The sequence below is a fragment of the Monodelphis domestica genome, chromosome 1 (assembly GCF_027887165.1).
Source record: "Monodelphis domestica isolate mMonDom1 chromosome 1, mMonDom1.pri, whole genome shotgun sequence".
In the NCBI taxonomy this organism is placed as follows: Eukaryota; Metazoa; Chordata; class Mammalia; order Didelphimorphia; family Didelphidae; genus Monodelphis; species Monodelphis domestica.
This window is the reverse complement of record NC_077227.1, coordinates 467,114,486-467,132,736: the sequence shown is the minus strand read 5'-3', so window position 1 is coordinate 467,132,736 and position 18,251 is coordinate 467,114,486. Positions and strand designations below refer to the sequence as shown.

The window sequence follows — 18,251 nt, the reverse complement described above, 5'->3', positions numbered from 1 at the left end:
CCACCTCTCGGAAGGAGTCAGTCACGTGATGCCACTCCCCCCCCGCCCCATTTCTCGTGGCTCCTCCCGCAGCGCCGGCGCTTCTTTCTGCCGCCTTCAAAGTCACAAGACTTTACTGTGGTCTTTTCTCTCAATCCTTCCGCCAGTTCCCGCCCCCCTCCCCCAGTACACTTTATGTTTACTCTTTAGTTCTTCCAAATGCACTCCCCTTCCACAAATAGGTATTCTCCACCTCCTGTGGGAGGACTAATGTACGGAGGGCGACCACGGTAGAGGAATTAGAGGGGTCAGTGGGCCTGGGACTCTTTTCCGTAGCGGAGGGTTTCGGAAGCCTTAACCGCGCGTGGCCGAGGGAGGGGAGGGGAGGGGGGCGCTGTACGTCCAAGATGGCGGCGCCCTGTAGGCTGGAGGAGCTGTGAGAGGTAAACAGCCGAGGGGGAGGAGGCGGTGGGTGAGTATAAGGGTGTCGCTCTTCTCCTTCTCACGGGGGATCCAGGGGGTGGTCCGAGCTCTGGAGGGCTTGTCCGGAAGGGTCCTGGCAAGAGGAGGGGACCCTGGTGCTGGACGTTTGGGAAGAGGGGAGCTTTGTGAACGGCCCCCTCCCTCTTTTCTCTCCCCTTCTCTTTCCTCTCTTTTGGGGGCCGGGCCCCGCGGGGACTGGCAGCTACCTAGGAAGAGGGGGGCGGACCCCCTGGATTGCTCCTCGAACCGAGCCTGGCCGCAGGCACCCTAACCCCCCAGGCCTCTATGCCGAGGGGAGCCCAGAAATGATGGGCCCCTCCTCCCTGCGCCTTCTCCTCTCCCTCACTTTCTGGGGTGACCGTGTCCCCGGGGGTGAGAAATGCTCACAGTTTCTCCTAGGAGATCAGGACTCTTGACTCTTTAGAGGGTGGTGAGGGAAAAGGGCCGGGAATCCTATTGGAAGGGTCGAAGAGAGAATGAATGAAGGGGAGGCTAAGTGTCCTGTTGCACTTACTTCAGCCTCATTTTCTCTTTCTCTCCCTGCCCTGCCTCGGTTGAGATTTATCTTAATTGAGTGCTTTACACTTTGGGAGCTTCAGCGAATTCACAGGGTTTAAAGCTGGAAGAGACCTTAGACATCGTCTAGTCAAATCTCCTCATTTGTCAAATGAGGAAACTGAGGCCTGAGAGGACAAGTGGTTTTCCCGTTAATTGATGATGACGTTAAGGTAACTGTCAGCACAAGTAATACTTAAAATGCTATTTGCAGTGACTTCGAACCAACCACAGGTCACCCATTCATTCATTTAAGAGAGTAGAGGGTAAAGAGACCTGTGTTTCTGGAGGTGGCTGCTTTATTAAAAGCATTTTCTTTGAATGCAATGATAAAGGATTTTACCTTCAAATCTTTTGTTTTTCTAGTTCTGAAATCTTTACAGAGTTTCCAAAATCTAGCTCATTCATTCATTCATGTCCAGGTTCCCATTTTTGTCATTGGGAGGGGATGGAGTTAATCTTTTGGATTTCTTTTGGGGAGGTACTTTTCTGTTAACATGAAAAAAATACACTTTACCTCCTCCCCCCATGGTAATATAAACATAATTGGTAGTATGAATTAAATTGAAAACATTCAGTACCTTTTTAACAGGTTGGGTTTGGATGCCTTCTTTGCCTTGTTTTGTTATATCTTATATTTATTTGTGTACATATTGAATCCTTCTGTTAAGTTATAAGAATGGAGATTGACCTTTTTCTTCCTTTTATTCCCATTGCCTAGTAGGTTACAGGCAATTTATAAATGCTTGTGGTCTTGAAGTATATAGAACCTACTATAGCAAAGTATATTTATGCTTAACTACTTAGGTTTTATAAAGACCCCACACAGAGATTTCTCTCCAGGATAAAGTAAGCTTTTATACTAGATTTTGATAGCTAGCAAGATATATAATTGCTAATATATAAAGACTTTTAATTTGAGATATTTTGTACTGTGTTATCTTGGGATAAACTTGTAGTCTTTGGAATTCAAACATCTTGGCTAAATGGAATTGTAAATTTCAGGATGCAGTATTAAAACCAATCTTCAGAGGACTCTTGATTTATGGAGTGAACACCTGTGATCCTTAAGTTGAACATCCCTAAATAAACCCTGAATATGCAAATATATAAACTGATTTGGGGCTATGTAGGGAAATACACTTTTAACAGTCATGCATCAGGCAAATGAGGCTACTCAACAGTGAAACATTTTTTACTATTGCCCTGGGGAGCTACAGAATCTTCTTATAACCACCTGGTGTAAGCTTAAGGGGTATTTATAGTAGATATAAATGGAAAATACCACTTTCTCTGTACCTACTAAAGTTAATAGCTTATCCAAAACACAAAACAGTTATAGTATGTCATTTCTAAGAAGGCAGATGATGTCAGTTTTTCTTGCTTTCTGCATTTCTTGGTGGCATGAAGCACATGGTATTTTTTTAAACCCTTAGAATGTCTTTGTCAGCTTCCTTTACCTGTTCATTCCAGATTTGAAAACTCATAAACTACCTTATTATGTAAATCATTGAACTCTCTTTGACATATCAAAACAGTGTTCTGGTATGCATGGTGTAGTGGTTATCTAATATTTGACTAGGAAAGACCCTAATGCTAACGCCTCATTTATGCAGTGAAATTATTTCCTTAGTATATAAGGACAAATGAATAACTTAATAGCTAGTCAGTGTACCTATAATAGCAGTTTTACCACTTCCAGTTTTTATTTTCCTTTTATTTAAGTTACTTTTTGGAGTAGAGCACTTAGATATAGATACTCAGCCTTAGGTTGATTTTCATTCATTCAGTAAACATTTAGTAAGTGACTATTCCTTGTAGATTTTTTTGGAAGTTCTTTGTATTTTTTTCTTTTTCACCTAAACTTGGTGCTAGAGAGAACCTAACACTATCTCAGACTTCTCTGAGAAACTGCCAGGGTACAAATGTACCCTTTTATTATTTCCTTGCTACTAACCTATTAGGTACTCATTATTAGGACATCGTTAGGACTATCCTATTAGGTTCTTATATAATGTTATCTTAAGTACATACCCAGAGCCTTAATCCATTGGCATACTAGAAACCTTGCAAACAAATCAATTTTTCCTTGAAGCTATTAGTTATGTGAACTTGTTGAGTTACGTAACCTTTACTGGCCCCATCTTTAAGAGAAGAGTGTTGGACTACATTATTTTTTTTTCCAACAAAGAAGTCCCTTCTAGCTCCGAGATTGTTATTTTCATTTTTTCTGAGGTTGGTCTTCTTGCTATTTCTCACACAACATTTCAGTCTCCTAACCCCCTGCCCTTTTTCTGGCTTCTATCTCCTGCTTCTTTCAGAACTAAGCTCAAACCTACCTTCTTTAAGAAGCCATTCCTGGTCACCCCTACTATTAGTGTCTTTTTTCTGAGATTACCTCCAATTTACCTTGTCTATTTCTTACATGTGCATAGTTATATGCATGTTGTCTTCCCCAGTAGAATGTGAACTTGACAGCAGAAACTGTTTTGCTTTTGAAGCCTCAACACTTAATACCTGGCATGACACATAGTAAGAACCTAATAAATGCTTCTCGACTTGAAAAGTCCTTAATTCTGGCTTGCTTTATCAAAATGCTATTGGATTTATTCAATCTAGACTTTACTTACTGTTCATATTTTTAATTCATTTGATAGCCTAGAGAAATTCACTGCCCTGAACTTCTGTAAAATCTTATTACTTAACTTTTTAAAAGTTGTAAATTCCTTATATTATGACCCTTTAGCATATTATTTTGTGGTTTTTGTCTTTTAGGGGACTGGCTTTTTTTTTTTTTAAGTGGAATTAGGTATCTGGTTATATGTGGTGTACACTTAAATAGGATTTCTTTTTCAGATACTTATGAGTTAAATAAAACAATGTAATTTTTTTGAATTTGACTTAGAAGAAGCCTCAGAAGTCATCTGGTCCTCCTTAGATTCCTGGCTTTTATAACATCCCCTAATTGCCTTTATTTAAGTACTGAGGTAAGACATCCCATCTCTAATTGTTAGGAAATTTGGCCCTTCTCAAGAAGAAATCTGCCTTCCTGTGACTTCTCCCCTTTTCTTTATGCCCATTCCTGGGTTTAGGTCTGATTTCTAGTTCTGAATCCTACTTCTGATTTCTAATACTTAGCAAAAGAAATAGAATTGCTCTCTCCCTTTTTTTTTCTAGATAACTTTTCAAGTACATGAAAAATGCAGTCATGTCCTCTCTAAGCCTTTTAAGCTAAATGTAAAGTTCTTTAATAGATTCTTGTATGATATGCTGTGTTTTAGAGTCCCCTCACCATTCTAGTTATTTTGTAGCTTGTCAGTGATCTTCCTAAAATCAGGTATTCAGAATGAACCAAAGTGTAGCCTAGGGGCAGCTGGCTAGCTCAGTGGATTGAGAGCTAGGCCTGGAGATGGAAAGTCCTAGGTTCAAATCTGGCCTCAGGCACTTCCCAGCTGTATGAACCTGGGCAAGTCACTTGGCCCCCATTGCCTAGCCCTTACCACTCTTCTGCCTTGGAGCCAATACACAGTATTGACTCCCAGAGGAAGGTAAGGGTTTTAAAAAAACAACAACAAAGTGTAGTCTAAATGACTTACCTGGATAGAGATAGATGACTTACGTTTTATATTAAAGGGCACAGAGGCAAAAATGAACAAAAAACAGTCCTAATCCTCAACAGTGTTATAATTGTGACTTTTTCTGGTAGTGTTTAGTATCTTTTGGTTATTTAAGGTAATAAAATAAATGATAAATTTACCTTTCTGAGCCTCTAGAATCTAAATGCTGTTATTAGTAGTCATTTCTGATTGTCAATGAAAGTTCATAAAATCATGTCCTTTATTCATATAATCCTGTCTTTTGCCGTGTAAGGGCCTCTGTATCAATAAAAGGCAGAAGAGGGAGTCATAAAATAAAGAGTGCTTCTGTATCAGATGAGTGAGGAGGGCATTCAGCATTGCACTTCCACATTCTCTTCTTAAAGACATAACTTGGATACATGCCAGGCATGATAGATATTCAAAACCATTGGTAAGGGTCTTATAAAGCAAGTAGAATGGTAGCTTCATAGTAATCTCATCTTGTCTTTGAGCAACAAGGTACACTTTGGATATTCATTGTGTCAGATCTGGCATGGAAGAAGATGAAAGATAAATAGCAACCAATTTAGGGAAAGTAATATGTTCAGGCATACTATAATAATCCATCACTACCTACTTTGATTTTAGCTGTTCACACAGTGTAATAGTAAAGATGCAGAAGTGTATCCATGTTAAATTATTATGGACATTTTTAGAAGTAAATGTTTCTAATACTATAGATTAAAGAAACAAGTAGATTCTGTTCCCCTAATGCATCTTGTTAGTAATAACTTCTAGATATATTATTACCATTTTTAAAAATTGGCAAGCTCTAATAAGCATAAATTAATTTCTTGAATGATTAGCAGGCCGGAAAGTTCCCAGTTGGTTTGTGGCTGGATGCTTTCTTTTAAAGATGGCTCTATGGACCATCAAGACTATAAACTACTTTATTTAAGCCCCTAGGCTAAAAAATTAATTCACCCTTTCCTGGCAATTAGATTTTTGGTTATGTCTCTGATTTTTAAATAAGGTGCCACTGGAGCTTGAGGTGTTTTCATTTTGAGAACAGGATCTGTTTCACAGCTTCTAAATAATTGGCAACCAATCCTTTTTTGGTGTATTTGAATGTTGCAGAACTGCTCTTCAAGATTTATATAACAAGGAACATCTAGGTGACTCAGGATAGAGAGCCAGGCCTGGAGTTGGGAGGACCTGGGTTCAAATGTGGCCTTAGACATTTCCTAGATATATGACCCTGAATAAGTTACTTAACCTAGTTGCCCAGTTCTTATCACTCTTCTGCCTTAGAATGGATACTTAGTATTGATTCTAAGATAGAAGGTAAGAGTTTTAAAAAAAAAGATTTATACAATTGAGTTTCTTCTTTACTTGAATCTTAAAGCAAGTATTTATCTTAATATTTCCCAAATCTTGTTTTCAACTTTGTTTCCTGAATGATCATTAACCTAGGCACCTTTTCTTCCTTAGTATAGGTTCAACATGCTAATGAAATTACAAGTTACATATCACATATCTGTTCCTGTGGACATCCTATAAAACCTTCAGGATTTCTTATGTCTGACTCAGGGAATTCAGTGCTTGATAACCTCTCAAGTTCATATAGTAGTTACCCATCCATTACATATATATGCTTATTGATTTGGGTGGGGGAAGGAAGAGAGAGAGCATTTTTTTTTTTAAACCCTTACCTTCCCTCTTAGAATCAATACTGTGTATTGGCTCCAAGGCAGAAGAGTGGTAAGGGCTAGGCAATGGGGGTCAAGTGACTTGCCCAGGGTCACACAGCTAGGAAGTGGCTGAGGTCACATTTGAACCTAGGACCTCCCATCTCTAGGCCTGGCTCTCAATCCACTGAGCTACCCAGCTGCCCCCGAGAGCATTTTTTTTAAACCCTTACCTTCCCTCTTAGAATCAATACTGTGTATTGGCTCCAAGGCAGAAGAGTGGTAAGGGCTAGGCAATGGGGGTCAAGTGACTTGCCCAGGTTCACACAGCTGGGAAGTGTCTGAGGCCAGATTTGAACCTAGGACCTCCCATCCCTAGGCCTAGCTCTCAATCCTCTGAGCTACCCAGCTGCCCCTGAGAGCATTCTTTTTGCTATGACAAAATAACAAGTTTCTGCCCTTTGAGACAGTTGATTGGAGTGTGCTTCTGAGTTCATAAAATAGGGAGCAAAGCTCTATCTGATTAGTAGGCCAAAATGGCATGTATCCTGTTAAACCTAGAAATTGGCAAGTTGGAGCTCTCTACTGCCCCTGTTAATGTGACCTTGGAAGGTACTACAACTGAAGACAACTTAACACATGACTATAAACTTTGGCAGGTTTAACTAACAGCTGTTTCATCCTCTGGCAAGTAATGTTCTCTTCTTTCCTTCCTGTCTTTTTCCTAGATCATTCAGTCTCATTCAAGACACTTAATATCATTGGCAATATAATTGGGGCAAATGATAGCTTATGCTTTTGCATTCTTTTTTTTGTGAAAGAAAACTGAGGGAACTTTATACATACTATTCAATACGCTGATTACTGTAGTGTAGCCAAATTTGCCTTAGCCTTTAGTAGAAATACTAACATAATATAATAATTTTACCTTCCTTTCCATTGTATCAATGTTTTAATTCATTTTGGTTGAATGAGTTGTTCTTTTATATTTTATATTTATATTTTTAATAAATATATAATATATATAAATAAAAGCTTTTATATTTATGCTCAGCAAGAAAAGAGGTTTCCCAGAAAACAAGGTTTTAGGGGAGAGTAAAATATATATCTGCAACTTGCATTTTTATTTATAAAAGCATCCCCAGGCAATTTCATAATAATTTTCTAGGTATCGTTATCTTTGAAAAGTAGCTCTTTCTAGGGAACATATGAAACTTGTTTCCTTGAATCCTAAGAGCTCCAAGGCAGTATTTCTACATAAAAAACTTTAAAAAGACATTTTAGATGCTTTTTTGAACTGAAGATGATAGCCATCTCTAACTGATAGGTTCAAAATTCATAACTATTACTCTCTTAAGTAAGGATATAGGAAAAGACTTTACAAATTCATACTGCTAGTAAGGTGTGATGGTACAAGCCTTTAATTCCTTGTACAAGAGGAAACTGAGCTTGATGGATCACTTGAGCTCAGAGTTTTGAGCTGTACTTCCTAAATAGGGAAACCCAATCTCCAAAAAACATCATACTAAGATCATATATTAATAAGTAATTATTACCTTATAATTCATAGCTACTCTCTGTTCATATATGAAAACAATCCACTCATGAACTCCAGAAAACCTACATTGAGGCTGCTTTGAAACTAGAGAAATTGTAACTTTCCCCCAAGCCATTCCCATCTCCCATAGTACTTTGCTTACATTTCTCTTATTAGTAGTTTCACATTATACATTATTATATAGTTGTCTTCTTTCAACCAAGTTTCTGAGGACACAGACAACATAATGGGTTTTTAAAAATCCCCTACGAGCAAACAGTGCCTTGCATGTATTAGGTACTCAATAGAGAGTTCAGAGGTTCTTAACCTGTGATCCATGAACTTTTTCTTAACTATTTCATTATAATTCGTTTCCTTTGTATTTTTATATATTTCTTTTTATGAGCAGGGGTCATTGTTTCACCAGACTTCCAAAGTGGTCCATGACACAAAAAAATGTTAAGAATCCCTGAAATAGTTGTTTTACTGTTGAGGTAAATTTCTGTAATTCACTTGAGTTCCTACTATGTACATAGTAGCACTATGAATACCATGAGGTATTCAAAGATTGTCAACATTCTTGACTTTCAAAACTTAGTCATGTAGAGAAAAATAAGATAGTGACTATTATCTGAATTATAACGTAAATGTACAGTAAGTGCAGTAAGAGGAGGAATATAGTAATTTTGAGGAAGAAGAAATTGCTGGAGGGGAGAAAATCAAAAAGAGCTTTGTGGGAGAGATGGTATTTGAGCTAGGCCTTGAAGGTAGGTAGAAGTTGGTTTGTAAAGGACATTTTGCTTAGAGAAAACCACATTAGTAGAATAGGCAGGATGAATTGATAGTGGCAAATAGTCCAGTTTGGAAGGTTTATGGAAGACATGGATAGGGTTGAAGGATAAAAAAACTGGAAAAGACAATGATTTGGGTTTGGCATATGAATGGTCACAACTTTATCCTTAGCTACTATTTTTTAGATGGAAAATAGAGGCTGGGATTAATATAAATAGGGAATCTGTATGGCTGACTAGATTAAGCAGTTAACTAAACTTCTTATAGACTTGAGGTCTTGTATGCTGATCCTAGTTATCTCCTTGGTTGAATGTCCTAGGCTAGATGTCCTTATATCTGAATATTTGTCTGAAACTCATTGCTTCATTATGCATTATGGAATAACTTAAGTACATGGTCTTATTATTATTATGATGATTACTAGAAAATGTACAACTTTGATGTATAGTCTTTCCTATCAACTGGATCAACAAGTTTAAATCAGTTAAAGATCTGCAGTCAGTTTAGTTTTGAGTAGATTTGACTATATTTTAATAACTTGGTTGCTTTTAACCTACTGGTCTTCAAGGCTTAATTATTAGGTAAATATAAAATATAATTCCTAGAGCCCCACTTTCATTGGTTTATTCATACCAAATAAATATACACCAAGTAAGCTTTTGCCCTTCTGCTTCATAGGCTATTTCTGTCCTCCCTGAACTTGCCTTAGGAAACCTGCCTTACAGTCTGGTGGGTATAGTACCCTAGTCAAGTCCTCACTCTTCACTGTGCCAGACATCAGAAGTGAGAGCCCCTCAGGGCTTGACTCATTGGGTAAGTGGTGAGAAGGGGGATTTGGAGGGGAGAGATGATAAATCAACAATGTGACATGAGTGGCCAAAAAGTTAATGCAATCTTAGGTTAACAATAGAAGGAATAACATCTAGATCAAAGGAAACATCCTACCTTGTTAAGACAATATTTTGAGCATTGTGAATAATTTAGGCTGTCACATTTTAAGAAGGTCTGGATCTTGTTCAAAGAAGGATCACCAGGGCATTGAAGGGTCTGAAAAACATGAAGAATGGCAAGAACTTTGACTATTTAGCCTGGACAAGTGAGAACTGGGGGTGAGAAGGGTGGACACAATGACTGGTTTTCATTGTTTAGAAGGCTGTCATCTGGAATAAAAGTTAAGACTTATTTGAGTAGATGACTTCTAAGGTCCCTTCCAACTCTAATACTCTGTGAGTATATTTTATTATAAGATTAGTGTTTATGCTTATCTAGTATTTTTTTGTTTTTGTTTTCCTTTAGAGATCATGAAAGACACCAGGTTGACAGCACTGGAAACTGAAGTACTAATTGTCCATAGAACAGGTAGAACATAATATATTATGGTTTGTCAATCTCATTTGGGGTAAATGGGAGTAAAATGTCTTAATATTGGTTTTGGCTCAGTTCTCCCACTAAGGGGGAATATGTTTTACACTTTAGACATCATATTTGTAGAGGGGATAATAGTGTTAACGATTTTATATTTGACATATTCTACTGACCATTTCAGGAAGGGTGTCATTTGTGGTAGAATAGTGTGTATCTATTTTGAGGCATTGAGAATGAAGTTGTTTCTGATGTGAATACTTAGGGTGGTAATTGGCTAATATAAGTCATCCAGTAGTGTTAATGTTGTGACATTTATTATCTTTATGTAACTAAACTCAGGTAGATAGTGAACAGCCCATGAGATAATAAACCTGATATTTTTATCTTATTAATTCCTCCTTTTTTATGTGGACTTTATAGATTATAGACTAACAAAAGCATTGTGATACACTGAAAAGAACACTGGATTTGGAGTCAGAGGACAGGGATTCATATCCCACATTTCATTACTTATTAGATGAAGCCTCAATTTCCTCATCTGTAAAGTAAGGATGTTGGACTAGATGGCTTCCTAGATCTCTTCCAACTTTAAATTTGTGATCCTGTGAAAATGTTTGTTGTTGTCATTTTCAGTTGTGTCTGACTCTGTGATCCCATTTAGGGCTTTCCTGGCAAAGATACTGGTATGGTTTTCCATTTCCTTCTCCAGCTCATTTTATAGATGAGGAAACTGAGGCAAAGAAAGTTAAGTGACTTATCCTGAATGACTCAGCTATTAAGTGTCTGACACCAGATTTTAACTCAGAAAGATTAGTCTTCCTGATTCCAGGCCCAACACACTGTGATAGGTGGAAGTAGTTCTCTTTGTCAGGCAAGGAATCTTTTCTGAGTTTTTTTCATTTTCATTTTCAAGCTTTTTCTCTTTCTGTGCTTCAGAAAAGAACATTTTTGACTAATTGAGGCTGATGCTTATGGGCAGGTTGGCTACAAAATGTTGAATTTTTCAGTCAACGAAATTCTTGAAATCATTAATTAAAGTCTGAATAAGTGAAGGGAGTGCTTGCAACAACACAGAATCACAAATCTTTTACATATTAAGAATGCCAGTAAGAATTGTCTGAAGATTCAACAAAATGACAGGTACCTAACTTAAAAAACTCAAACTGATTTTCCATTTGTTTTGCAAAGAACATTTGGCCCAAAAGCTTATCTTACTTTTAATTCTTTTGGGATGGGGAAAATCAGATTTTTAAAAAATGAATAAAAAAGTACTAAAAAAGAAAATTAAACCACAAATTTTGTACTTGGATACCAACTATATATAGTTTGATTTAGATACTTTAGGACTAGGTTTATAAAATGTATAGTTTCCATCTTTTAGTCTGAATAAACAAGATACACACACACAGAAATGTTCATAGTAAAACACAATATATGGTAGCAAATGTGTTCAGATGGTGTTATACAAGTGAAAAATGGTTGTATTAGAGAGCACTTTAGGGAAAGCATGTTAATGAAGGGCTTTGAGAATGAGACAGAAAGAAGATATATTTAAAATACTAATAGTGATCATTTATATAGTGCTTTAAGGATTGCATAGAGGATGTGTTAAAATAATAATAGCAAATAACTAGATTTCAGGTAGTAATTTGAAGTTTACAAAATGCTTTAAAAATAACTCATTTCATTAAAAATTTATTTAAAATTCAATTCTTAATTAGAAAGCTTCTGTAACTAGGACGCTGTTGTATACATTTGCCTACTTTTTAACCTAGCTGTTGATCTCTCAGGAACAAAATGGAACAGTTTGAAAGTAATTAAATGGTCTAAAAAACTTGATAGAAAACTGCAGGAGTTGAATGTTTGTCTTCTTAGAACTGGTTTAAACACCCCACTTAAGCAGAACTTTTATCCTACTTTTACTTCACCTTCCTTTTCATAAAAGTTTAGTGAAGTCAGTTCTTAACTAGCCCAAACTGTATATTTGGGACAACAATAATTATGTTCTTTTACTATTAATGCAACAAAGATCAGTCAAATATCTGAGTTGTTTTTATTTATAAAGTGTTAGTGCAAGTGTTAGAGGAGGCTAAGGGTTAGATAATTTATATGTTCTTCACATGTTTTTAGTTAGGGCTTAAAAATAAGACCTAAACCCAAGGGCAAGGGTCCTTTTTCTGTAATCAGTGTGATTACATTGTAGATGGAGGCTACTTGAGTTCAACAGAATGCTGTTATTAGATGAGCTAAGTGTTAAGAAATAGTAACATAGCATTGTCAGATTTTCTAAGTTAATTACTTAACTGCAATTTTGACTACTCCCTTAAGGCATGCCTAAAACACCTAACACTGCTGTACACTTACTAGTTGGTGGTGGTGAGACCAGGTGCTTTTGAATAAGTAAAGCATTAGTGACCTAGAACCTAGGTCTTCTGGCTTCTCCTGTCTTCAACCTCCAAGTTGGTGTTCTCAAACAACTGAGAATGATTAATTGATCCAAATGATAACTTCCATTTATATATACATATATATTCCTCAATTTACTGTCTAGTTTTTTAACCATTCTTTTTTGAACTAAAGAGCACCTTATGAATCTCTAAATAAATGTGGTTAAGTGCCTGGTAAGTACCATTGTACTTGGGTACTAGATGAATATTCTTCAGTCATGGAATTTTAAAATGAATGATATAACAATCTCGATCAAGTCACATGTTATTTGTCATACTATCTCTTTTCTCATCTGTAAGATTTAGGGCATATTTGGTAGCAACCACCAAGAGATTATTAAAATATAATATCAAAAGTGCTTGATTTTTAGTGGTACAAATATTGTTATAAAAATGAATATGTATTGTCTGTGGAGTTTAATGGAATGAGTACTGGATTTAGAGTCAGAAAATCTTCCATTTCCTGTTCTGTTTCTTCTATAATTGGATCTCGCTTTCCTCATCTGTGAAATAAAGGGCTTGGAACATAAAATTTATAGTGGTCCCTCCCAGTTTTAAAGTCCTTTAAGTCTATGGTTACCAGATTTTAAGTTTAGAGCTCTTGAAATTCCAGGCTTTTTTGTGTCATCTGCTGATATCAGATTCTTGTGTGACCCAGTGCACTTACCAATCAGTTTTTTGAAATGCTGTCAGTTTTGACTTCACATGAAAATTCTTCTGATTTTTTTTACTAGTTTTTTATTAAGACAAAAGAAAATCCATCTTTTTTCATGGTTACTATATTTTGTAAAAATTTGGGACTTAAGTTTTATTGACTGGCTTTGTCTATTGAAATGCTTAGCAAATGTTCTGCTTTTAAGTTAGTATTTGAATATGCAGAATTGAAATGAAATCCAGGTAGAGCATTGTATTCTTTTAGGGGATTCAGTAATGTATATCCATATTCACAATACTTGGAATAATAAATTCATAGAGTTTAGATATTTATGCTTTGAAAAGTTTGAAGGCTGGGATAATCTTTTGATTTAGTTATATATTGGGTTTAGAAAGCAGGATTTTAGATGCCTTGTAAGATGATGATTTGGCATTTTTAAGGTTCATTGCTAAAAGCTTTGTATCAAATATCAGTAATTTTTGAACTATCACTTAAGATATTTTCAGGTAGCTATTATATGGCACAGCACTTGCTCTAGCAAATAAGCACATTTCTCCCATCATTACCAATTGTAATATCTCCATGCCATCAGAGCAAACTATAAATGCTGTGCCCTCAGAATTTCATATTCTGGTCATTAGGTTCGTTTTGCTTTTTTTTGTAAATCTCAGAATTGTTTCCCAATTAATGCTATTGTTCCTGGATTTGACAGTATCTATATACATTGACTTGCTCAAAACTGCCTTTGGCTTAATTTTGAACTGTAATTCTATAGTTCCTAAATTAAATTTGAAGGCTTCTTTTTAACATGAAAAATTAAAAGGAAATGCTGTCATTTCTGGTCTTCTGAATATATTCAGTCCTAAAGCAGAGAGAAACACCAGCAAAGCCCTAAACAAAGATGGCAAACATCCAGTTATCTTGCCTACTACAGTCAGGGCTAACTGGCTTGGACTACCCAGCTTGTTTCTAAGTTTATAGATTTTAAAATATTAAAAACTGACTTTTTCCTGCTTTTCCGAAATGTCTGTTTTGATGAAAGACCCCTTTTGAAATGTTTCTAGATGACTTTAGTAAGATTTTTTCTTTGGCTCTTGAATAATGCCTTTTTGGCAACTCTTTCTAAGTCTCCAATGTAACATCAAAATAGAAACAAGTGACCTAGAAGTTATGTAAGTCTTATACTTAAGCTTGTTACATTTATAATGAAGTTATTGCTTTTTTTAGAACCATTTCTGCAACTGAGTCTTATAGAACTTATTATCTGAACCTGTTAGCTGAACCCTGTATATTTGGGCTCAGCTGTGCACTGCCTATATAGGTGGGCTTAAATTTCTTACCTTATCTTGATTTGGAATCAGGAACTCATCCAAATATTTTAGTTGACTTTCTGGCTTCTAAGATCTCAATTCAGAACACCAAATCAATAATGTCACAAGGTTTCTGCTTAAGAATTTAAAGAATTTGAACTCTTGGATTAACACTTAGCATTACATTGGAACAGTACATTAGTTGCAGTCAATTACAACTGACTATTTTGCAACTTAATGTTAATATGAGATGGCATTGTTGCTGAAAGAAGTCTGTAAATGTTTTAGTGTTTATCACTGACTTATTCAAGGAGTCATTGAAATCACAGTAGCTTTTTTTTTATTAGTAGTATTTTTATTATTAACAGATCTTATAAGCACAGTAATTGGTACCAAACAGACTACTTCAGAGTTTAAAGCAGGTATGAGTATAGATATTTGTGGTGATTCCTATAACATGTATCTTTTATGTACTCTTATCTTTGAGTGTGAACATTTAGCTTTTTCTTTCTTCTTTTCTTGACTCCTTTGGCCAGTAGCAGATATGTTTTGAGATGACTGGCCAAGTTTAAGGGAGTACTGTAGGAGGTCAAAAAAATAATAGACCCCAGTTAACCTTAGATCATGGTCTCAGTAGCATAGTGTTCTAACCAACTGGGGACCAAGTACAAATGGATGTTAAGGGAAAGGTTATTCTTTGGTCGATTCATTTGTGTCTGACTCTTCGTTACCCCATTAGGTGTTTTCTTAGCAAAAATAGACAAGTGGTTTGCCATATTCTTCTGCAGCGCATGAACTGAGACAAACAGGCTTAAATGACTTGCCTGGAGTCATACAACTAGTAGGTATCTGAAGCTATATTTGAACTCGGGTTTCCCGACTCCTCCAGACCAGGTGCTTTATCTGCTGTGCCACCTAGCTGCCCAAGGGAAAACTGGCCCATCTGTAAATTTCTGTCATCAACTCCCTATCCCAATAATAATGACCTTTTTCTAGTTATTTCATTAACGAAGTAATATTTGGTTATAAACTTGACAACAATGAAATCACATAGACTCTAGTATCATGTAAGAAAGTGATTATCAATAGTTTTTCTCTTCACTACTTGATATAAGTTCCAATTACATATTTCAGTAATCATTGAGAAGCTAATGATTGCTGAGTAGCTAATGCTACCCTGATCATATGATAGTTTTATCTTTTTTTTTTCCTCAGTCTGGTAGAGGCACAAATGAAGAACCTGTGGAAATTTTAATGTGTGTACCAAAACTAGCATGAGCACATAGATATAAGATAATGGCACAGCAAGCAAATATTGGTGAACTCCTCTCCATGCTGGATTCCTCGGCTCTGGGTGTGTTAGATGACATAACAACTGTCTTTAAAGAGAACCTCAATTCTGGTAAGTAGCCAATGTGGATGGTGTAATTTTTTGTCTTTTCTCCACACTTAAATCTTAGTGCCATTCAGGAGAAAATGACTTAGCTCTAAACTTTCTTTCCTAAGTTTGGGTCTTTATGAAATCAGGCTTGTATGGGGGCACAATTGGACATTTACTCAATTGAGAGTTTAAAAAAAACCTAGAAATTGGTTTATGCGATATAAAATGAAATAGCATCAGTTTCACAGAATTTTACATAATTATTTGCATCAAAGTTACTCATAAGGCTTAAATACAGAGTTGAGCTTATTTTCACATTGATGTGAAGAGAAGAAATCGAGGTAAATTTGATTTATTTAAGAAAGAAAACCATATTTAAGCCATATTTCCATTTATTTAGACCGTGGTCCTATGCTTGTAAACACATTGGTGGATTATTATCTGGAAAGCAATTCTCAACAGGTGTTACGTATCCTGACTACATTGCAAGAGCCTCATGATAAGGTAACTTCTTGATATTTGATGGTAGTACATTGAAGAGATTATTAAATATGATATAATTTTTAGGTGGGGCAATAGATGAATGCTGGGTCTGGAGTCGAGAAGATCTGAGTTCAAATCCAGCCTTTGACACAAACTAGCTGTTTGACCCTGGGCATGTCACTTAACCTGTTTGCCTCTGGTTTCTTTATCTGTAAAATCAGGATAATAATAATCGCACCTACCTCCCAGGGTTGTTGTGAAGATCAAATGGGATAATAATTGTAAAGACTTTAATAGTGCTTGGCATATAGCGCATGCTATATAAATATTTACTATTATTATTACATTCAGTACACTAAATGTTTCACATTTGGCTCATCACAGGTAAAATTGTAACTAATACAACTAGGTACAGAAGTAACATTTTTATGCAAATTAATAGAAAAGTTGTCCAAAAGCATATTTTTAAAAATTTAATTTTATTGATTAATTAAGAACATTTTCCCATGGTTACATGATTCATGTTCAAAAGCATATTTTAAATGTACTGAGGACTTTGCTATTTGGAGAAATCTTATGATTCTTTGTAAAGGATAAACTCTTAAATTTCCTTTTTTGTAGATTCAGGTTTTCATAATGTATGCATAGATTTCTTATGTAAGAAAAGCCTATAAATGCTGTTAACCTGTAGTCATTTGTTAAACCTAGTGCCAAAGGATAGGATAACAAAGGAGAAATCTACTCTATCAATAGCAATTTCCATTTTCCTTGGTTTGTAGAATATAAAAACTTTTTTTTATTTTCCCAACTTGGAATTATGGATTTGGAGTGTGAGTATACTCTCTCATATTTTCTGGTAATTTCTAAGAATGCACCACTTTTGTCAGTTTTCATGATCAAAATTTTATATTGTCATTTTAGTTTATTCTTCTGATTCATAGTATTTGGGATTAAAATATGAAATTGGTTCCCAAAACTGAAGGTCAAACAAGATATTTTTAATCATTACCCTTTTGTAGTCTCTCTCCTCTCTCATATCTATTGCATCAAAAAGCAGATTAGAATGATTTTGACACTTGAAGACTGCTAATAAGAAATCAGCCCCTTTCTAAGTGTGTTACATGGTCTAGTTCTTATCTGAGTATATGAAATAAATTTTGTCTTCTCCATTTTTAGCACCTCATGGACAAAATTAATGAATATGTGGGCAAAGCTGCTACTCGTTTACCCGTCCTCTCCTTACTGGGGCATGTCATAAGACTACAACCCCCATGGAAGCATAAGCTGTCTCAAGCGCCTCTCTTGCCTTCTTTGCTTAAGTGTCTCAAGGTAGGCATTCTGAAGATTTGAATAATTCGCTCTGTGATCTTAGTTTCTGAATTACTGAATAACTTAGAACCTTTGAGCTTGTTAATAATTACAGTAGGTAACATGTTGTAGTGTCAGAGTCAGACCTTAGTCTTCTGTTACTAGCATAGCAAATCTCTTCGCTTCTGTGAGCCTCAGTTTCTTCAGCGGTATAAAGGCAATATCTGCCTTACTTATCTCAAGGAACTATATACACTTTGAATAAAAATGCATACAAAGGACTTTGGAAACCATAAAGTGTTGTAAAAATAAGATGGTTTTTATTTTAAGCTCGGCTGTTCTTTAAAATTCAACAGTTCTAAGTATAATGTAACACATGCCTTCAGCTCATTGAATTTTATGATACATGGAATACTATGGATGCTTGCTATCTGAATTTTCTTAGCCAAGTACAATAAAACTTAAATAGTTATCTCTGTTCAAAAGTTTATAAATTAAAGTTGTTTTTATTGTAAATGTATACTCTTTAAGTTGTTAAAAATTGGCTAGTTTAGCCCATCTTTTTTATCCCTCTGTTAAAATGAATGACATTTTTTCTAAGTGCTTTGTTTGACTAATCATAAAAATCAAAGGACCTTAACTAAAAAATTTGCTGTGTGTTCAGAGTTTGCTTAATTATCCATGTTTTAT

The 18,251-nt window shown here is 35.8% G+C and overlaps 1 protein-coding gene across 12 annotated transcripts in view; it reads left to right on the top strand.

The window, feature by feature from the left end:
* The first annotated feature begins 318 nt into the window (after positions 1 to 318).
* TSC1 (TSC complex subunit 1) overlaps positions 319 to 18,251 on the top strand; it is a 42,643-nt gene continuing 24,710 nt past the window's right edge. The window contains exons 1-7 of one of the 12 annotated variants that reach the window (XM_007475207.2): positions 355 to 451; positions 1,022 to 1,190; positions 9,291 to 9,425; positions 9,909 to 9,971; positions 15,605 to 15,791; positions 16,171 to 16,274; positions 17,430 to 17,582. In XM_007475207.2, coding sequence (XP_007475269.1) covers positions 15,686 to 15,791; positions 16,171 to 16,274; positions 17,430 to 17,582 — 363 coding nt within the window. In that variant the 5' untranslated portion in view covers positions 355 to 451; positions 1,022 to 1,190; positions 9,291 to 9,425; positions 9,909 to 9,971; positions 15,605 to 15,685. Of the gene's footprint in view, positions 1,191 to 9,290; positions 9,426 to 9,908; positions 9,972 to 15,604; positions 15,792 to 16,170; positions 16,275 to 17,429; positions 17,583 to 18,251 lie in introns of all 12 variants that reach the window. The other 11 variants (XM_007475210.2, XM_056812624.1, XM_007475208.2 and 8 more) reach the window with 11 other exon arrangements.